Source organism: Triticum aestivum, chromosome 5B (genome assembly GCF_018294505.1).
Source record: "Triticum aestivum cultivar Chinese Spring chromosome 5B, IWGSC CS RefSeq v2.1, whole genome shotgun sequence".
NCBI lineage: Eukaryota > Viridiplantae > Streptophyta > Magnoliopsida > Poales > Poaceae > Triticum > Triticum aestivum.
Window position 1 is genome coordinate 120,744,588 of NC_057807.1, and position 20,167 is coordinate 120,764,754.

Genomic DNA, 20,167 nt, shown 5'->3' on the forward strand with positions numbered 1-20,167 from the left:
TTAAGACTTAAATTATTCTGACCTCTCACCGTGGGCTTCTTAACGTCTTGGGCTTCTTAACCCCAGGCGACTCATCTCTGTGACTCCATGCATCTGCCGAGTCACAATCTGTCTATCGGGTCATAACTGTCTACCGGGCCATAATTGTCTGTCGGGTCATAACTGTCTGTCGGGTTAGAGACTGTCTGCCGGCTTACAACTGTCTGCTGGGTTAAAGACTGTCTGCCAGGTCATAACTGTCTGTCCGGTTAGAGACTATCTGTCGGCTTACAACTATCTACTGGGTTAAAGACTGTCTGACGGGTCTCACCAGCCGGGTCAGGATCTAAGATGACTTAACGTCATGGCAACTTAAACCCAGAGATGACTTAAGCCTTAGGGCGGCTTATCCTTATGAGCCGGGTCTTGGTCGTGGGGAATATCCCCAACATTAGCCCCCAGTTTAGTTTTGAATTTATTCATGCTAAACCCTTAAAATAAGAATATGTAAAGGGACCGGCTCACTCAAAAAATACTAGTTGACCAGCTCCAATTTTTTTTGAATCTCTATCATATCAATAACTGATGCTGGCTCCTTGGAGAAAAATTAACCCTTATTATCTTCAACTACCTTGTCTTGATAAAATTCGTCTAATGTTGTGCAAACTTTCAATACTTCAGAATTCAACGAAAAAATCCCTATGATGTTTAAGTTGTTTGAATTGCTCGGAGGAGATAACCTTTGCAAACTTCTATAGCCCCCAAGTCTTTAGAGGGGAACATAGTGATATCTTTAAGACTTGCTTCAATATAAATACTGCAACTCTAGAGAAATCCGGATTGTTCATCTGAGTCACCAGCCATAAGTTGAATGTTCCACATATGTAGCCCCCAAGTACCGGGTTGTCTTGCCTGCAGCAACCTGGGACTTGAAAATTTCTTATGCTCATAAAACTTCAACCAGTGTAGCCCCCAAGGCCAGGTCATTATGCAATAATAAGCAAGGACTTATACATATCTGATTTAATAGACTTGATAAGCAATGTGTAGCCCCCAAGGGCCGGCTCAGTAAGAAAATACTGTGCTGGGACTTAGAAAAAAGATATAAGGCCGGCTCATCTTCTTGAGATAACCGAGTCTGTTGACAATGTAATGATTTGAAGAGCAACTTGCATTAGCCCCCAAGTGCCATGGTACATGCTTGCGGTGACATGGGACTTACATACTTGATGTAATCTTGATTTAATAATGTAGCCCCCAAGTGTTGGGTTGTGTGCTTGCATCGACTCGGAACTATTCCTTCCATTGTAGAATAAATCATATCCACTGTCCAGATGATGTTGTTGAAAGCCTTGCATATCAATATTGAACCACGCTCTCTGCTGTGAGCTGGTATTTTTGGATGAAGGAATAATAGCCATTACTCTGAAGGGGCTTTCAAAAACCTCAATCATCCAATACTGGTTATGATAACCATAATGAAATTCCAGCCATGTTTGGCTATTAAAGATTTGAAAAATATAATCCGGTATGAAACCCTCAATCAATAAATACTGGTTAACAACCATAATGAAAATCCAGTCATGTTGGCTATTCAAGATTGGAATAATATAATCTGGTATGAAAACAATCACAAGATTTGTCCGTTGACAAGCAAATCCAGAGTTAAATACTCAGTGGCTCTTGGCCGATGGCGACTTAATGTGCATTCATTGTAATCGGGGATCTTTGTAACCCCGCTGCTTATAGCCTTTGTAAACATCAAGAACTAATAATCCCTGCAAACAGAGATGTTATAAAAATTGCAAATATGCATAATAATATAATTCATAAGTCAACTTTTAAGGCTCGAATCCAAGGCGGGTTATAACCCAGAGACTCATGGTCATAAACAATCATTTGAAAAGATTATGATGGTGGATTATAGCCAAAATTATACTAGCGACTTAAAGTCAAAAGCCAGGACGGGTGATAACCCAAAGACTCAAATATAAGCCAGATAACCCGGAGTTGGTATAACCAGGGGATTCATAAAAAGCAAATAATTGAGAGCATAAAATATCTGAAAACCAAAACAGAAAATATGCAAATCTCAAATATTCGTTAGACCAGCTTTCGAGACATGACCGAAAAAGTTGGTGTACAAGCCGCATATTTGCTTTGAAGGCCGCAATAGTCATTCGACACTCAGGCCTTATGTTTGCTTTCAAGGCCGCAACAGCCGTTTGGCATTTAGGCCACATGATTGCTTTAGAGGCAGCAATAGCCGTTTGGCACTCAGGCCACATGATTGCTTTCAAGGCTGCAATAGTCATTTGACACTTAGGCCACATGATTGCTTTAAAAGGCAGCAACAACCATTTGGCACTTAGGCCACATGATTGCTTTCAAGTCCGCAACAGCCGTTTGGCACTTAGGCCACATGATTGCTTTAAAGGAAGCAACAACCATTTGGCACTCAGGCCACATGATTGCTTTAAAGGCAGCAACAGCCGTTTGGTGCTCACGCCTGGTCAAGAAAGTATGAAATCTAACCCGGTTGGCGAGTCAGCCGCGTCATGTTGATGTAGACTGGGCCGCCGAGGCTGCGGTTTGCACATACGTCCGCTGAGCATTATGGCACGGGTAGATGCAGCGCATGATAATGGTGACGCGAGCTATATATCCATGACACGACCATCACCCTTGCAGTGAACAATTGTCCTGCATCAAAAAAATTCGCAAGCCAGAGTAATTGTTCTTTAATGAAAACAATATGTGCTAATAGATTTAGATGGATATCACCTGATTCATCCGGATGATAGATGATCTTGTGGATACCCCCAAGAAATTTCAACGGTGATTTAGCCACAAAACAGGCCTCCAAGACACCATTTCTCTGTTGATTGATGTAGTTAAGCATTTCATTATCGGTTGCATTTGTGGGCACCGACAAATCTGCTGCCTTTTGTAGTATTGACATTGCATAGATCAAATGCTTCTAAAAATTCTCTCCAATTGAAAGTGCAATATCACCAAAGCATGAGAATATTGGTAGTTTTTCCAGGTCTATGCAACTGACTGCTGGATAACTCCTTTAGGATCTAGATCATGATACCATCATAGCGGGGCAAAACTTCTCTTCCAGTGCCTTGCATAGTGGCACACACCTGATGCTCTTCAAGTTCTGAAGTCCCAAATCTAAATACTGATAGAACTTTGCTCACCCCATCTCTCCCAATCTCTAAATAATAATCAACAGGCAACCACAAAGAAGGCCCTGAAATTGCCCTAAAACTGCTTGATGCTCCTGTAATATCATGCTTGCCAAAAGTTCAGAACGTCTACATCTGCTCCTCCAAAAGGTCTATCACCTAGCTGTGCATCAAGGACATAATTCTTCTGTGCAGCAATGAGGATAATCCTCAGATCATGGACCCAGTCCGAATTATTGCTACCATCATCTTTCAACTTTGTTTTCTCTAGGAGCATATCAAAAAAATAGGGAAGCTACATCGCGAGCTATTGAACTATAACATAATTTGCAAAGACATTTTGACTATGTTCATGATAAATCTTAGTTCAATTAATCAAATTACTAATGAACTCCCACTTAAATCAACATCCCTGAAGTTGTCTAAGTGATACATGATCCAAATCAACTAACCCATGTCCGATCATCACGTGAGATGGGGTAGTCATGAATGCTGAACATCTTTATGTTGATCATATCTACTATATGACTCACGTTCGACCTTTCGGTCTCCAGTGTTCTGAGACCATGTCTGTACATGCTAGGCTCGTCAAGTTTAACCCAAGTATTCTGCGTGTGTAAATCTGGCTTACATCCGTTGTATGTGAAGGTAGAGTCTATCATACCCGATCATCACGAGGTGCTTCGAAACAACGAACTTGGGCAACGGTGCATACTCGGGGAGAACACTTTTATCTTCAAATTTAGTGAAGGGATCATCTTATAATGCTACCACCGTTCTAAGCAAAATAAGATGTATAAAGGATAAACATCACATGCAATTAAAATATGTGACATGATATGGCCATCATCATCTTGTGTTTCTGATCTCCATATCCAAAGCATCGTCATGATCTCCATCATCACCGGCTTGACACCTTGATCTCCATTGTTGCGTCGGGTCATCTCGCCAACTATTACTTCTACAACTATTACTAACGCATAGCGATAAAGTAATGCAATTACATGGAGCTTGCATTTCATACACTAAAGAGACAACCCTAAGGCTCCTGCCGGTTGTCTATATTACAAAACATGATCATCTCATACATCAAAATATATCACATCATATTTTGATCATATCACATCACAACATGCCCTGCAAAAGCAAGTTAGACGTCCTCTACTTTGTTGTTGCAAGTTTTACGTGGCTGATACGGGCTTCTAGCAAGAACCGTTCTTACCTACGCAAAAACCACAACGGTGATTCATCAAGTTTGATGTTTTAAACTTCTTCAAGGACCGGCTGTAGTCAAATTCAATTCAACTAAAGTAGGAGAAACAAACACCCACCAACCACCTTTATGCAAAACAAGTTGCATGTATGTCAGTGGAACCGGTCTCATGTACGTGGACATGTAAGGTTGGTCCGGGCCGCTTCATCCCACAATACCGCTAAATCAAAATAAGACGTTGGTGGTAAGAAGTATGACTATCACTGCCCACAACTCTTTGTGTTCTACTCATGCATATCATGTATGCATAGACCTGGCTCGGATGCCGTTGTTGGGAAATGTTGCATGAAAAACGAAAAAAATCTATGCACACACAAGATCTATCCATGGAGATGCATAGCAATGAGAGGGAGGAGTGTGCCTATGTACCCTCGTAGACCGTAAGCAGAAGCGTTTATTAACGCGGTTGATGTAGTTGAACTTCTTCGCGATCCAACCGATCGAGTACCGAACGTACGTCACCTCCGCGTTCAGCACACGTTCAGCTCGGTGACGTCCTCACCTTCTTGATCCAGCAAGACGACAAATTAGTGGATGAGTTCCGGCAACACGATGGCATGGTGATGGTGATGGTGAAGCTATCTTCACAGGGCTTCGCCTAAGCACTACGAAAATATAACCGAGGGTGTAAACGGTGGAGGGGGGCGCCACGCACGACTAAGAGATTGTCGTGGTTATGTGTGGCGCCCCCCTCCCACATCTATATAGGCGGGGGAGAGGGTAGCAGCCAGGAGGCGCCCCAAGTAGGTCCAAATCCTACTTAGGCTCCTGCCCTGGCCGCGCCCCCTTCCTAATTTTCCGGAGGAGGGAAGGAAAGGAGGGAGAGGAAAGGAAGGGGAGGCCGACTCCCCCCTTTCCTTCTCTCGCTAAAGGGTGTTGTAGGATCGAAAGTATGTGTAGAGGGGGGTGATTAGACTACTTGACCAAATAAAAATCTAGCCTTTTCCCCAATTTTAAGTCTTGGCCTATTTTAGCAACTTAACACAAGTCAAACAATCAACCTACACATGCAATTCTAAGAGTATAGCAGTGGAATGTAAATCATTGCATATGAAGGTAGAAGGAAGGAGTTTGGACGGAGCAAACACAATGTAGACATGGAGATTTTTGGCGTGGTTCCGATAGGTGGTGCTATCGTACATCCACATTAATGGAGACTTCAACCCGCACAGGGTAACGGTTGCGCGAGTCCATGGAAGGCTCCACCCACGGAGGGTCCATGAAGAAGCAACCTTGTCTATCCCACCATGGCCATCGCCCCCAAAGGACTTGCCTCACTTGGGTAGATTTTCACGAAGTAGGCGATCTCCTTGCCCTTACAAACTCCTTGGTTCAACTCCACAATCTTGAGGGAGGCTCCCAAGTGACATCTAACAAATCTACGAGACACCACTCTCCAAAAGGTAATAGATGGTGTGTTGATGATGAACTCCTTGCTCTTGTGCTTCAAATGATAGTCTCCCCAACACTCAACTCTCTCACACAGATTTGGATATGGTGGAAAGATAATTTGAGTGGAAAGCAACTTGGGGAAGGCTAGAGATCAAGAATCTTGTGGTAGGATTGGAATATCTTGGTCTCAACACATGAGTAGGTGGTTCTCTCTCAGAAAATGAGTAGTGGAAGTGTAGGCACGTTCTGATGGCTCCCTCTCAAATGGAGAAGGGGTGGAGGGGTATATATAGCCTCCACACAAAATCTAGCCATTACACATAATTTACCAAACTCGGTGGGACCGAATAGTGAAACTGGTCAGACCGTTCTGGTTCAAAATGTGAATGTTAGAGTTTTTGGTGGGACCGACAAGGTCAACTCGATGGGACCGATGTGCTAGGGTTAGGGCAAAACCTCATCTCGGTGAGACCAATTGCATTAACCCGGTGAGACCAATTTTAGCAATAAGCAAACAGAGACTTAGTCAAGCAAACTCGGTGGGACCAAAATAATTGCAATAGGCAACAAAGAGTTTGCAGGGCCATCTCGGTGAGACCGAGATCCCATCGGTGAGACCGAACTGATTAGGGTTTCTAGCAGTGGCTATGTCAAGTGAACTCTGTGGCGCCGAATAGATCAAATCAGTGGGGCCGAGTTTGACTTTGGGTTTAGGACATATGTGGAAATGAGAAAGTGGTTGAGGGATTTGGAGCATATCACTAAGCACTCTGAGCAAGCAAGCCATTAAGCAACACCTCATCCCCTTTTAATAGTATTGGCTTTCCTATGGACTCAATGTGATCTTGGATCACTAAAATGAAAATGAAGAGTCTTGAGATTTTTCCAATGTTTGTCCTTAACATCTTGAAGGGGTTCCACATCCTCTTGTCCTGTCACTCCAATGTTGAACTTATATGAACTATACTAGATGAAAGTATTAGTCCAACACGAGATATGTTGACATTAATTACCAAAATCACCCAGGGAGCACTTGTGCTTTCAGCTGCGGCCTAGGAGGGGCGCGCCATCCCCTTGTGGGCTGGTGTGTTCCCCCCTTTTGGCCCATATGGCCCATTAACCTCCCGGGGTTGTCCGGAACCCCTTCCAGTGACCCGATTTCTATCTGGTACATCTCGAAACTCTTTCGGTGTCCAAATATCATCGTCCTATATATCAATATTTACCTCCGGACCATTCCAGAGCTCCTCGTCATGTCCGTGATATCATATGGGACTCCGAACAACATTAGGTCACCAAATCTATAACTCATATAACACTATATCGTCAACGAACGTTAAGCGTGCGAACCCTATGGGTTCGAGAACTATGTAGACATGACCGAGACACCTCTCCGGTCAATAACAAATAGCCGAACCTAGATGTCCATATTTGCTCCTACATATTCTACAAAGGTCTTTATCGGTCGAACCTTATGACAACATATGTAATTCGCTTTGTCCATCGGTATGCTACTTGCCCAAGATTCGATCGTCGGTATCTTCATACCAATTCAATCTCGTTACCGGCAAGTCTCTTTACTCGTTCTGTAATACGTCATCTTGCAACTAACTCCTTAGTCACTTTGCTTGCAAGGCTTCTTATGATGTGTATTACCGAGAGGGCCCAGAGATACCTCTCCGATACTCGGAGTGACAACTCCTAATCTCGATCTATGCCAACTCAACAAACACCTTCGGAGATACCTTTAGAGCATCTTTATGATCACCTAGTTACATAGTGACGTTTGATAGCACACAAGGTATTCCTTCGGTATCCGGGAGTTGCATAATCTCATAATCGAAGGACTATGTATTTGTCATCAAGAAAGCAATAGCAATAAACTGAATGATCAATATGCTAAGCTAACGGATGGGTATTGTCCATCACATCATTCTCCTAATGATGTGATCCCATTATCAGATGACAACTCATGTCTATGGTTAGGAAACCTTAACCATCTTTTGATCAACGAGCTAGTCTAGTAGAGGCCCAATAGGGACACGGTATTTGTTTATGTATCCACACATGTATTTAAGTTCCTGGTCAATATAATTCTAGCATGAATAATAAACCTTTATCATGATTAAGAAAATATAATAATAACCATTTTATTATTGCCTCTAGGGCATATTTCCATGAGTATGTCTATGGTAAAGTACTCACGCATCATCGAAGGGTGGCAAGGTTGATGTAGAGCTCCTCCGTGATTGAATCCCCCTCTGGCGGAGTGCTAGAAAAGGTCCCCAGATGGGATCTCTCGACAATAGAGGCTTGCGATGGTGGAAAAGGTATTTCATGGACTCCCTGCTGGTTGGTTTCCTAATTTTTGAGAATTTATAGAGGCGGAGTTAGGTCGAACGAAGCCACGTGGGCCCCACAAGCTACCGGGGCATGCCCTAGTGCCTTGTGGGCCACTACTCCATCTTCTCGTCCCCTCCAAAAGCTTCCAGAGTCTCTTATTGCCAGAAAAATCTCCAAAAAAATTTGTGGCATTTGGACTTTCGTTTGGTATTGATATTCTGCAAAGTCAAAAACAAGCAAAACATAGCGGCTAGCACTGGGCACTAAGTTAGTAGGTTAGTACCAAAAAATGATATATAGTTGCTTGTAAATATATATAAAACATCCAAGATTGATACTATAATATCATGGAACAATAAAAAATTATAGGTACGTTGGAGATGTATCAATGACATGCTGCTATTCTTCCGGGCAACCGAGGCTGAGACTGTCTAAATTAAAGGAGTCTTGGAGAATTATGCAAGAGCTACTAGGCAATTGAATAATACTGAAAGAAACTCTATTTTGTTTGGAGAGCACTAACAAGCAGGTGAAAAGACCGATGTTACTCAAGTTCCAGAAGTGGAGAATGTTAACCTCGAATAGAAGTACTTGGGATTGTCGACCCCTAATTAGCGCTTGCCTAAAGGCCGTTTAAGAATACAAAGAGGCTTATCCTTCGATGTGACTCTCAAATGGTTCAAAGCAACAAGGAGGTGTTAATAAGGTCATAGCCCAAGCACTCCCAAGTTACTTGATGAGCGTCTTCTGATTACATGCAACCACATGTGATGACCTCACATGCATGGTTCGGAATTACCGATGGGGAGTCGAGAAGGGGAGGGAAGCACTAGTGTGCCTGGGAGGCTCTGATGCGACCAAAGTCACATGGCAGCCTCGGATTCATGGGGTCCGCCTTTTTGACCAAGCGCTGCTCGCATGATGAGCTTGGGGGAGTGCTTTCCGCCCCTGACACCTTATGCTCAAGTTTTCTCAAGGCGCGATACTTCCTCAACGACAACATGGAGGACATCAATTTTTCTGATGCTTCTTCACCTACTTGGCAAGCAGTTCAACATGGCCTTTAACTTCTCAAAAAGTCTTAGTTTGGATAGTGGGAAATGGATGATCGGTTCAAATCTGGCGCAAAAAGATTGATCCCAAAATGTAGGCTCTGGTAGGCCAATTTGCCCACAGGACGATGTAGGTTGCTGAGGGTATATCTGAATTATTGGACGATCATTGCAACTGGGGAGTTGGTTTATTGCAGCAATACTTCCTTCCAGTCGACATTGAGTAGATAGTCAAAATCAGATCATCCCCTTGCCTCGGGGAGGATGTGCTGGCGTGGGAAGCAGAACTGAGTGGTGCGTTCACCGTCTGGAGCGCGTACTAGTTGGTGCTCGATGAACCTCTTCGTCCTTCTTCAATCATAGCAAGCAAGGCATCGAACGGGCGATGAGCCCTCTGGGCTTTATTATGGAGATGAGATCGGTCCCTCCTAAGGAGTGTGTTGCAACTGATTCTCTGCCTACTTGGGTCGGTGAATGAAGAACATCATACATTTGAGGTTTCCAACTTATTCCTTCTCTCTGCGACCGAGTTGGAGGATACTTTTCATGCCCTCTGCAGATGTCCATGAATGGTGGCGCTTTGGCAAGCAATGGTGCAACACTGGAAACTCCGGAGCTTCATCAACTAGTGAACTTAGGGCCTGAATGGTTGCTCCACACCCTTGCTAATCTACCGGAGAGGGGGCAGTTAACATTGGTGATGACATTATGGTGCAACTGGCACATCAGTTGCGCGATTGCGCATCACAAGCAACCATCGGAGGTGGAGGCATCGAAGCGATTCCTATTGAGCTATGTCAAATCGCCGGTGTCCATCAAGAACCACCCTAATGCGGGCCAAGTTAAGGGCAAGATGTCAGTTGGTGTTCCTCTCCCTCAAAGAGTGCTTCCACATGTGGAACAAGGCAACATCCCAGCATTACGCTGAGAATCACCGTCGTCGGTCTGGACTACTTTGAACATTGATGGTTCCTTTTGTGAACGAGAAAACGAGGCAGGTGCATGGATGATCTTGCATGACGAATCTGGGGCGCTCATATTCTTATCCCGTCGAGAGCTGCATCAATACTCCTCGCTCTAGCTACTGCATGCATGGAGGTCTTAGCTCTAGCTATCTAGTGGACGTCGGTGCCTATTGTGGTGCAATCCGACCGCCTTTAGTTGACACACATGATACAAGTTGCCGATGATGATAGATCTTTGCATTCTATGATGGTTCGTGAAATCAACACATATCTTCAGGAAGAAAGATAGCTGGTAATCAAGCACGTTAGGCGAGAGCAGAACTCCATGAGTCATTATTTAGCAAATTCCGGTAGAAAGGAGAAGCACACTGTGGCTTCGACTAGGGCCTGGTGAGGCACATGATTATGTAATGCAGACATGTTTGGTGCTTATCTATAAACTCTTTTTCTCCCTGCCAGAAAAAAGAAAAGAAATATTACAAAATATATGAATTGCTTATCTTAGAAGGGAAAAATTCCGATTTAAGGCAAACCGCAAGTTAATCAGCTTATCTTGTTTTCAACATTATTTTAAAATACACAAATGGTTGACTTTCAATATTGTATGGCTCTTGCGTATCCAATAATAATACACTTATTTATCATATCTTGTCGTGTTTTCTCATCCAAATTGCTTGGCAGAAAATAAGAAACAATAAAATTCTTATGGGTGAGGGAAGAAGGGAAAATTGTATAGCAACAATGTAGTCAATCAACATGAAAGAGATCCACATGCACCCACAAACATGTAGCACAAAAAAGGGAGAGCACATCACGCAGCACAAAACACCAAAGAGGCAGTTAGAAGCCAAACCCTAACCCAATTGTGGCAACGCCAGTGGGAAAGGCCAATGATAAAATGGACCAACCAATTCGCCCATTTCTCCCTGCTCTCTCTAGACAGATGACGCCACAGGTTGGCATTGGCAGCAAGGTAGATGGATAGAGACAAGGACAGCCAGCCCCCCTCCCCTCTACTCTCCTACTGTGTGGATCAAAAGATAGATAAATAAAACAAAGCAGATTGACAAGTAAATGAATTTTTCAGGAAAATTCCAAAGCCCAAATAAAAACTAAGACCGGAGCTTTCCATCATCACCTTGCGCAAGGCCAGCGAGCAGCCGCCGTGTTTTTTATAGCCCGGCTGACCAATCGCCGGAGGAGGAACTCACCACCAGGTCACCTATATCATTTCCTCCCTCCCTCCCTCTTGTACGCTTGCTTCTTTTTTTATCTTCTTCCTCTCCCTCTCGCTGGTTTCTTGATTATTTAATTGTTTAGGTGTTCGCCCATTTGGGTGTGTGTGATGGATGGATAGATAGATTCCAAGTTTCCAACCCCAGCTAGCTGCTACTTGTTTGCTCCAAGCAGAAGCCAAGAACAGCTCCCTCCCAAGGAAGGATCTTTTTCTTTTCCTGGATTTGGCCCGGTTCTGTTCGGGAAATCTTGGGCTGCCGGCGGCTGGATCTCCGGGAGGAGGATTTGATGCCGGTTCTTGCTCCATTTTGAGCCCGAATCATCCTGCCTCGGGACAGGCGACAGGCGAGCGGCCTTTCGAGCTCCCAGGAGCCGCGGAGGGTGAGCGAGGCGGCCTCCGAGCGCTCGGGAAGGCGGCGATGCCGCTGGTTTGATTCTGGTTCACGCTGCTGCTGGGGATGGAATCCAGCGGGGAGGAGCTCCTGAAGAAGATCCGGCAGCTGGAGGTGGGCCAGGCGCAGCTCAAGCAGGAGATGTCCAAGTTCGCGCTGCCACCGACCGGCGGCGGAGGGGAGCGCCGGCGCTCGCAGTCCGTCTCGCCCAGCCGCGGCGCGCCGCCTCATCCTGCGCCGGCGCCGGCGCCCTCGAGGCGGCTCTCCGGGGGACTTGATGGAGGCCCGCGGGGGTGGGGCCGTGGCTCCGCGTCCTTCTCGCACTCGTCGCCGCTGCAGCGGGAAGGCCGTGCCGCGGCCGAAGGCGGCGCCACGGGCGCTGGGCTGGCGGAGCGGCAGTACCGCAGGGTGCTCCAGTCGCTGGGGCAGTCCGTCCACATTCTTGACCTCGATGGAAGGATCATATACTGGTGAGCTTTCTACTTCTTGAATGTTTGCTGACCTGTTTTGTGTGAGCTTGTAAATGCTCGAGGAGCTGCTGCGGTGATAATGATGGCATCGGTTCAACTGTTCTTGTTATACTGCAATGAAGTGACCATGCATCCAATGGGAGTTGTGCTTTTAGTGGCATTTTAACCATGTATGCGTGCGATGATGGAACTTACTACTTGGTGAAATCTGGTATTTTGTCAGAGCTTTGTACAACCCCAGGCTGTACAAGTTACGTATCGTCCATGCTATGTCACAGTTTATATTGATTTGAGGTGAAGCTTTTTTGCATGATTGAAACAGATTGGTAATAGTAAAATAACACAATAAGGTTTCATGGCACTTGTGCCGTTGTTGTTTCAAGAGTTGAGTGATGCACATGGGTCAAAGTTTTGGGTCTTCATTTTTGTGTGAGTCGCATTGCTTATCGATTCAGCAACACAGTTTGATAGTCGTGTACCTACTTCCCACCTGTGCTAAACAAACATCACATTTTTTTTTAGTCTGCAGTTCTGCATGGACTTTTGCTTCTCTTTTGTTCTTGTTAATGCTTTCTTATCACCAAAGCCTTTCATTTGCCATGATGTAGGAATCGGTCTGCAGAGAATCTCTATGGTTATCCTGCATCAGAAGTACTTGGTCAGGATGCACTCATGCTGCTGGTTGATTCCCGTGACCTCAGTGTGGTAAATGATATGTTTCGACGCATTTCTTTGGGTGAGAGTTGGACTGGGAAGTTTCCAGTTAAGAACAAGGCAGGGGATAGGTTTTTAGCTGTTGGCACCAACACTCCATTTTATGATGAGGATGGCAGTTTGGTGGGCATTATTTGTGTTTCAAGTGATTCACGCGCATTGGAGGAGATACTCAGTGGACCTTCAACCTCTGCCAGGTCCCATTCAGAATCATCTAGCCCCTCCTGTTGTGATGGCAGTTGCAGCAACAGTAATCGAAAAACCAGTTTGTTGAACAGAAATCCGTTTGATCCCCAGCAGTCTACTATAGCCTCCAAGATAACAAATTTGGTGAGTTCTGTTACTACTTTATTACTCCCTCCATCCGAAAAAGCTTGTCCCAAGCCTGTCCCTCGAATGGCTGTATCTAGCACTAACTTGGTGGTAGACACATCCATTTGAGGGACAAGTTTTTTCGGACGGATTTTCGGACGGAGGGAGTAATATAAAAAGTAGAAATATGCATGCCATTGAGTAGCAATGAAACATTGTTTCTCTATAGCATGTTTTCTTTATTATTTGCTACTGTATTCCTTTCTGATATTTAGAATAACACAGGCTAACAAGGTTACAAATAAAGTTCGTTCGAGGGTCAAGATGGATGAGAATGGCATGCTACGGGAAGGTGGCAGTGGTGAGAGTCAGTGCTCTGATCGTGATAACAAGGAAGGTCCATCTAGTGGACCAAGTACACCAAGAGGAGATGCACCACATGGCGCCTTCGGCACCGAAGAGAATTCCCCTGGAAAATCAACCAAAACAAATGGTGATGAATCAGAAGCGAAAATAGGTCTCCACAAGATCTTGAGCTCAAAAGCAGAGGCATTGTTGAACAAGAAAGGGATAACATGGCCTTGGAAAGGGCGGGAGAATGACGGGCCTGATTGCAGAAATCAAGTGACCTGGCCATCATTGCATGGTGAGCAAGAGAATGGCCAGAATCATCCGAAAATCTCTGACACTCAAGTGGCCGAATTCAACCAACCTAATAAAAATGAGGCATCAGGTTCCTGGTCTTCTTTCAACAATAACAGCTCAAGTAGTGCAAGCAGCACTGGAAGCACCAATAGTAGTGCTCTATACAAAATAGACCATGAAGCAGACTGTCTGGATTATGAAATCCTGTGGGAAGATCTTGTAATTGGAGAACAAGTAGGCCAAGGTAGCTGCTTCTCCTTTTGTGAATTTTTATGTGTATATATTTTTTATCACATTGAAGTTTCTGTGCTGTTTCATAGTTTCTATCAGCGGTTTTAGAATTGACTATTTGGTTATTGTAATTGGCTTTGTCTGCATGACATTACTTTGGAATAGCTCCTTTCCTGTCCTATTTGTTTTATAGAATCTATGCTTGTTGCATAACCTAGATAATATTACAACTGGATATGTAGTTGGAATAAATAATAATCCATTTTGCCACCAGTTTAGCCAAGCTTTGGTTCTAACTTTATTACAAGTGGGGTTACGTAGCTCACTAGCTCTAACTCCTAATGAGACCTAGAACCTCTGGGCTTTCACATGGGTAGCTTAAGTTTGCTTTCAAATTTGTGATTGAAATTTCTACTTTCAAGTTCTTAATATGCTATCTTGGTTTGATATGAATTTGCCCTACTTCAAGTGTGTGTATCCCTAGGACCTGAACATTTAGAGAGCTTAGAACATCAAGAAGGGTGGTCCTGACACTTTCCCTTGCATTTATGCTCAAACACTTCTCAAATTTCAAATACTCTGTGTGAATTTAGTTGCTATATTGGGTTTGATATTTTTAGAAGAGTACAAGCATGAGAAAAATGTTAAAGGGACAATGAAGTGTACTGCTTTCTATTATATTAAGTGTCTTCTAATCGCGTCCCTTTCAATTTTGATCTGCACAGGCTCCTGTGGGACAGTATATCATGCCTTGTGGTATGGCTCGGTATGTTCAGTTGTTTCTTTGTTGCATGAGTGACTTATCTCTGTTCACTTTTGGTTGTTAGTTTCATCTTTTTGTGTGGCATTTTGCTGCAGGATGTGGGTGTGAAAGTTTTCTCCAGGCAGGAATATTCCGAGGAAGTGATACAGGCCTTTCGACAAGAGGTAAAATTTCCATATTCAGCACAACTTTTGTTAGTTGATTCATGAAATATATAAGAGAAGACGATGCCTCTCTAATCAGCGGAGTGGCTTTCAGTAGTTTCTTAGCCTGATTATGATCAGCTAGCATCAAACCTGTGATGTTCTATTGATAGTTTGGGCCTTTCAAAATAACTTGCTCTGAAAATTTGTGTTCACAGGACGCCCATAAAAACCTATCATTGCCATGGTTGCCAAACATTTTGATGTGAATAAATATGAAAATAACATGGTCACAGATCTTCACATATTTTTAAAAAGGTTAATTCCAGGAAATAGAAATAAAGTATTCACTAACTTGAGGTCTCGTGACATCGTTTTAGATTTATTTCTTTTATAATAAATTGTCACTATTCGTATGTGAAGGTATCCCTTATGAAGAAATTACGTCATCCTAATATACTGCTCTTCATGGGTGCGGTTACATCTCCACACCGCCTCTGTATTGTTACCGAGTTCCTCCCACGGTATGTTCCCTACCTTCTACTTGCGTGCTACTACCCTATATATTTGAAAGTATCTATTCTTTGGTTGTTGCTCTCTTTTTCAAATGTACTCGTATGAGACAATGACCAGAGCTATTTGTACAAAACCTGTTGAATGGTTTGATTTTTACAAACACAATTACATTAAGGCATGGTAAATCTCATCTTTATCAAATTAATTACAGAGGATGGCACAAGCAAGTGCCATGTCACTCCATTTTCTTTCTACTGTTTAATTCAAATTCTATGAATAAAATTGAAAATTATACCTAAGAAAGCACTCAGTACTTACTTACTTACGAAGCCTTTTATCCCAAACAAGTTGGGGTAGGCTAGATATGAAACCCTTTCACGAGGACTTCCCAGGAGGTCACCCATCCTAGTACTACTCTTGCCCAAATGGGTTTCATATCCAAAAGACTGGCTAGTTTTTACATTGGCTCGCCAAGCCTATCACAACCCTTAGATATGAAACCCTTTCACGAGGACTTCCCAGGAGGTCACCCATCCTAGTACTACTCTCGCTCAAATGGGTTTCAAACCTATGGGACTGGCTAGTTTTTACGTTGGCTCGCCAAGCCTATCACAACCTAAGAAAGCACTCTGTATTTATAAAATATAGCGGATACTATACACTGGTAAGTAAATACTCCCTCCGTAAACTAATATAAGAGTTTTTAGATCACTAGTTTAGTTATCTAAACGCTCTTATATTAGTTTACAAAGGGAGTACTTAAGATCACACCTCCTTTCTCTAGATTTCTCTCACATGCATATAAAGACCAACATGTTCCATATAGTTTGCATAATATTTTCTAGGACCATTAATGATCAATGTAAATTCTAATAAAAGCTAAAGTTGAATGTCTGCAACTGTACAACAATGTGTGTATTTGATGCTAAACAGAAGTTATTGGCCTTCGTTTAACTTAGACATTTCTCCTTTTCTCTTATGGCGTATCCATACTTGTTGACAGAGGTGGATAAAAAATTGTGGGGCCATACCGTTTAGTAGGCTGTTCAGTTGTATATTTTTATCCATGCTAGTACATCAAGATAGTTTTTGAATTTATGCTTCAGTACTCACTGGCACGTCAAGATTGGTTTTGTTCAATTTTTATAACAGAATATGACTACGTACTACCCAGATTTCATGGTTTTTTACCTACAGAAAAAACAGGCTGTGTCTCATTATCGTTCATTATTTCTCAAATGCAGTGGAAGTTTATTTCGCTTACTTCAAAGAAGCACTACCAAGTTGGATTGGAGACGACGTGTTCACATGGCTTTAGATGTTGTAAGTGCATTTCTTTTAATAGCAGAATGTGGATTTTCCCACAGATATCAGATTACTTTCTACTAGTCCAAAAGGAAATGCAGTTAATGAAGGAAAAAACAGAGAATTATTCTTAGATTGCGTACAAAATGTAAAATGTTAGACGCCTGATTTTGTATTTGTTGCAAATGGGCATGTGTAGAAGTTGAATTCCAGGTAAAAAGGCCACATCGGGTAGTTTCAGTGCAAGAAAGAAACATATTTGAAAAGCAAAAGGCCATGGAATCTTGTATCTTCAATATATTAATTCATTCCCCCCATTGGGTGACTGGATTCTACTGAAGTTTCGAATTATTATTATGCTAGTGAGCACATACCGATTCTGTGAATAGTTTTGGCTAGTTTGCATTTCATTTCAAGTAAGGAACCTCCCAATCTCCTGGACAATAAGAAGTTCCATAACGTTTTCTTATTAACATTTCTGCAGGCAAGGGGCATGAATTATCTTCATCACTATAGCCCACCTATCATTCATCGAGATTTAAAATCGTCAAATCTACTGGTTGATAAGAACTGGACTGTTAAGGTCAGTACAATCATTTGCTCTTCAAACCTTTTAATACGTTCCTACTTGCATCTCATTTCATCTTGCTCAATCAGGTTGCAGATTTTGGTCTTTCACGTCTCAAGCGTGAAACTTATCTGACAACAAAAACAGGAAAAGGAACGGTAAGTACAAACAAAATCTATTTGGTTGATTGATAATTTGATATACACAGCATGGATCCTTTAAATTCATGGGGTTGGCATAAATATTATCTTGTTTTCCTAACTCTATTGATGTCGCTTTCCAATGCAGCCACAATGGATGGCTCCGGAGGTATTGCGCAATGAACCTTCAGATGAAAAGTAAGCACAAGATATTTTAATCAACAAAGTTCCCGTAGTCACATCTGCCAAAGTATATAATTGCTAATGACTTCAGTGATGCTACATATATAGGTCTGATGTATATAGCTATGGGGTGATCCTATGGGAGCTTGTCACTCAGAAGATACCCTGGGAAAATCTCAATTCAATGCAGGTATGTTTTGCTTGTATGTAGTTTATCTGTGACAATATCCTCACGTTTTGGTCATATATTGGTTACAGATTGCCATGATTTGAACTTAAGAGTAATACTCCTCCGTCCCAAAACAAGTGTCTAAGCAAAGTTAGTACAAAGTTGAGACACTTATTTTGGGACGGAGGGAGTATTTGTTTCAGCAGCTTCACAATAAGCAATGACTTAAATTTCAGAATAATATATACCTTTTGGATTGGTTATGTCGCTTCTTTCAATTTGGCACAGCAACATGAGAAAGGTGACACTTATGTGCTGGTTGACATATGAATGTACAGTTGATGGGCTTCTAAGTTAGTCATTAATTGCGATTGCAATTTCTAGTATTATTAGTCACCTAGGAATTCAACAACTGGAGTTACCAGAAGCAGCATATTTTACTGGTTTTCATGTTCTTGAGTTGTCTCGGGATTAGTGTGACATTTTCTTATGGTAGCAGCATAGGTGCTCAGTATTGCAGAATACAACTCTATTTCATTAATTCTTTTCTAGATCACCTGTAGTTTTCTCAGAATTTGACAAGCTTGGTAGAATGTACATTAATTGTTGAAAACCCTTGCCTATTTGTACATTAATTCCTGAAACTCTTTCCTATGTAGGTCATTGGTGCAGTAGGTTTCATGAACCAAAGGTTGGAGATTCCCAGTGAAACAGATCCTTACTGGACATCACTTATACTCAGTTGTTGGGAAACGTATGTACTATCTCTGCCATCCCTTTTTTTTTCTCGCTCTTCTTAAAGACTTGCCTTTTCAGACTTATAAATTTTGAACTGTGCTGGTTTTCTTACATGTCGTGTTTTCTTACTACCATTGTCCTTGGCGCAAGCAGTGACCCACAAAGCCGTCCGTCGTTCCAAGAACTTCTGGAGAAGCTCAGGGAACTACAAAGGAAGTACGCTGTCCAGAATCAGGTGCAGCGAAATGCATCTGCCGCTGCGAAGAATAGCATCATCGAGGAATGAAGATTCCAACCTCTTGCTAAGGCGGTGGGTGTGTGAGTGAGGAGGGAATATTGTCGGTCGGCGATGGAGCGACGTTTTAACCCAAGAAAAGATTCGTGCCTCCTGTGTGATTGTTTCATGGAACAGCCGAGGCTGAAGATTGTGCAGATGAGGCGTCCTCTGAATTCGTGTGAGGATATGCCTGAACTTCCTCCGACTGCAATTTCTGGCATCAAAGATTAGAGTAGGGAGCCGAGGCTGGCGCTTTTGGGGTTCTACATTCCGTGGTGATGCGCGACTAACACGCGATCGGATTGATCGGGCTTGCATTTGTAACACGGAGAGGACGGTGTTGCTTTGTAGATTGTTCATTGTTCTGATGACAAATTGTACACGAGCTGCCAATCATCAAGAACCTTGTAAGATTCATGCTTGTTTTTTTTTTCCTTGCCTTTTTCTGCTCTTCATTTTTTTTGGGCGGGAATTCCGAATCCCAGCACAAATCAACCGAAGCTGCTACTGTACTTCTACTTTTATTTCTTTTATTAGTAAGAAAAAACAAAACTTAGCTATTTTGTCTGCTCTCCGATCTACTCCCTCTGTAAAGAAATATAAGATCATTTAGATGAGAGGGAGTAGTTGAGTAGTGCCTCTCTTCCTTCCAGTTTACTCGCACACAAGAAAAGGCAATTTACGAGTCTAAGCAGCAGTATGGACCGACTTCCCTTGAGCTCTCTCTTTCTCTGGCTGCTGCGCGTCCTTCCTCAGCTTGCCCTTCGCTTGTTTGGCCACCGGCGTGCGATTGTCCTGTCTTCATTCTAGGGTGAACAAGTTCAACGGTGTGACGCCTTTCGAGCCAAGACGATGGTGTAGGGTCCCTCTTCGGCGAGGAATAGGTGTGTGTGCGATTGTCCTGTCTTTATTCTAGGGTGAACAAGTTCAACGGTGTGACGCCTTTCGAGCCAAGACGATGGTGTAGGGTCCCTCTTCGGCGAGGAATAGGAGTGTGTGCGATTGTCCTGTCTTCATTCTAGGGTGAACAAGTTCAACGGTGTGACGCCTTTCGAGCCAAGACGATGGTGTAGGGTCCCTCTTCGGCGAGGAATAGGTGTGTGTGCGTTGTACTCGGCCCCCGTTGCAGCCGATGGCGAGATCGTTTTGAAGGGCAGCTGGTGTTTC

General features: G+C 43.1%; 1 protein-coding gene across 1 annotated transcript; it reads left to right on the plus strand.

Moving 5' to 3' along the window:
* Positions 1–11,124: 11,124 nt before the first annotated feature.
* Positions 11,125–19,421, plus strand: LOC123110735 (dual specificity protein kinase shkD). Its single transcript, XM_044531331.1, has 14 exons — positions 11,125–11,415; positions 11,519–12,296; positions 12,905–13,340; positions 13,608–14,211; positions 14,924–14,964; positions 15,057–15,125; positions 15,528–15,628; positions 16,865–16,943; positions 17,410–17,508; positions 17,583–17,651; positions 17,782–17,831; positions 17,925–18,006; positions 18,645–18,739; positions 18,877–19,421. Exons 2-14 carry the CDS (start codon positions 11,893–11,895, stop codon positions 19,007–19,009), a joined length of 2,262 nt encoding a protein of 753 aa, XP_044387266.1. The 5' UTR covers positions 11,125–11,415; positions 11,519–11,892; the 3' UTR covers positions 19,010–19,421.
* The last annotated feature ends 746 nt before the right edge of the window (positions 19,422–20,167 follow it).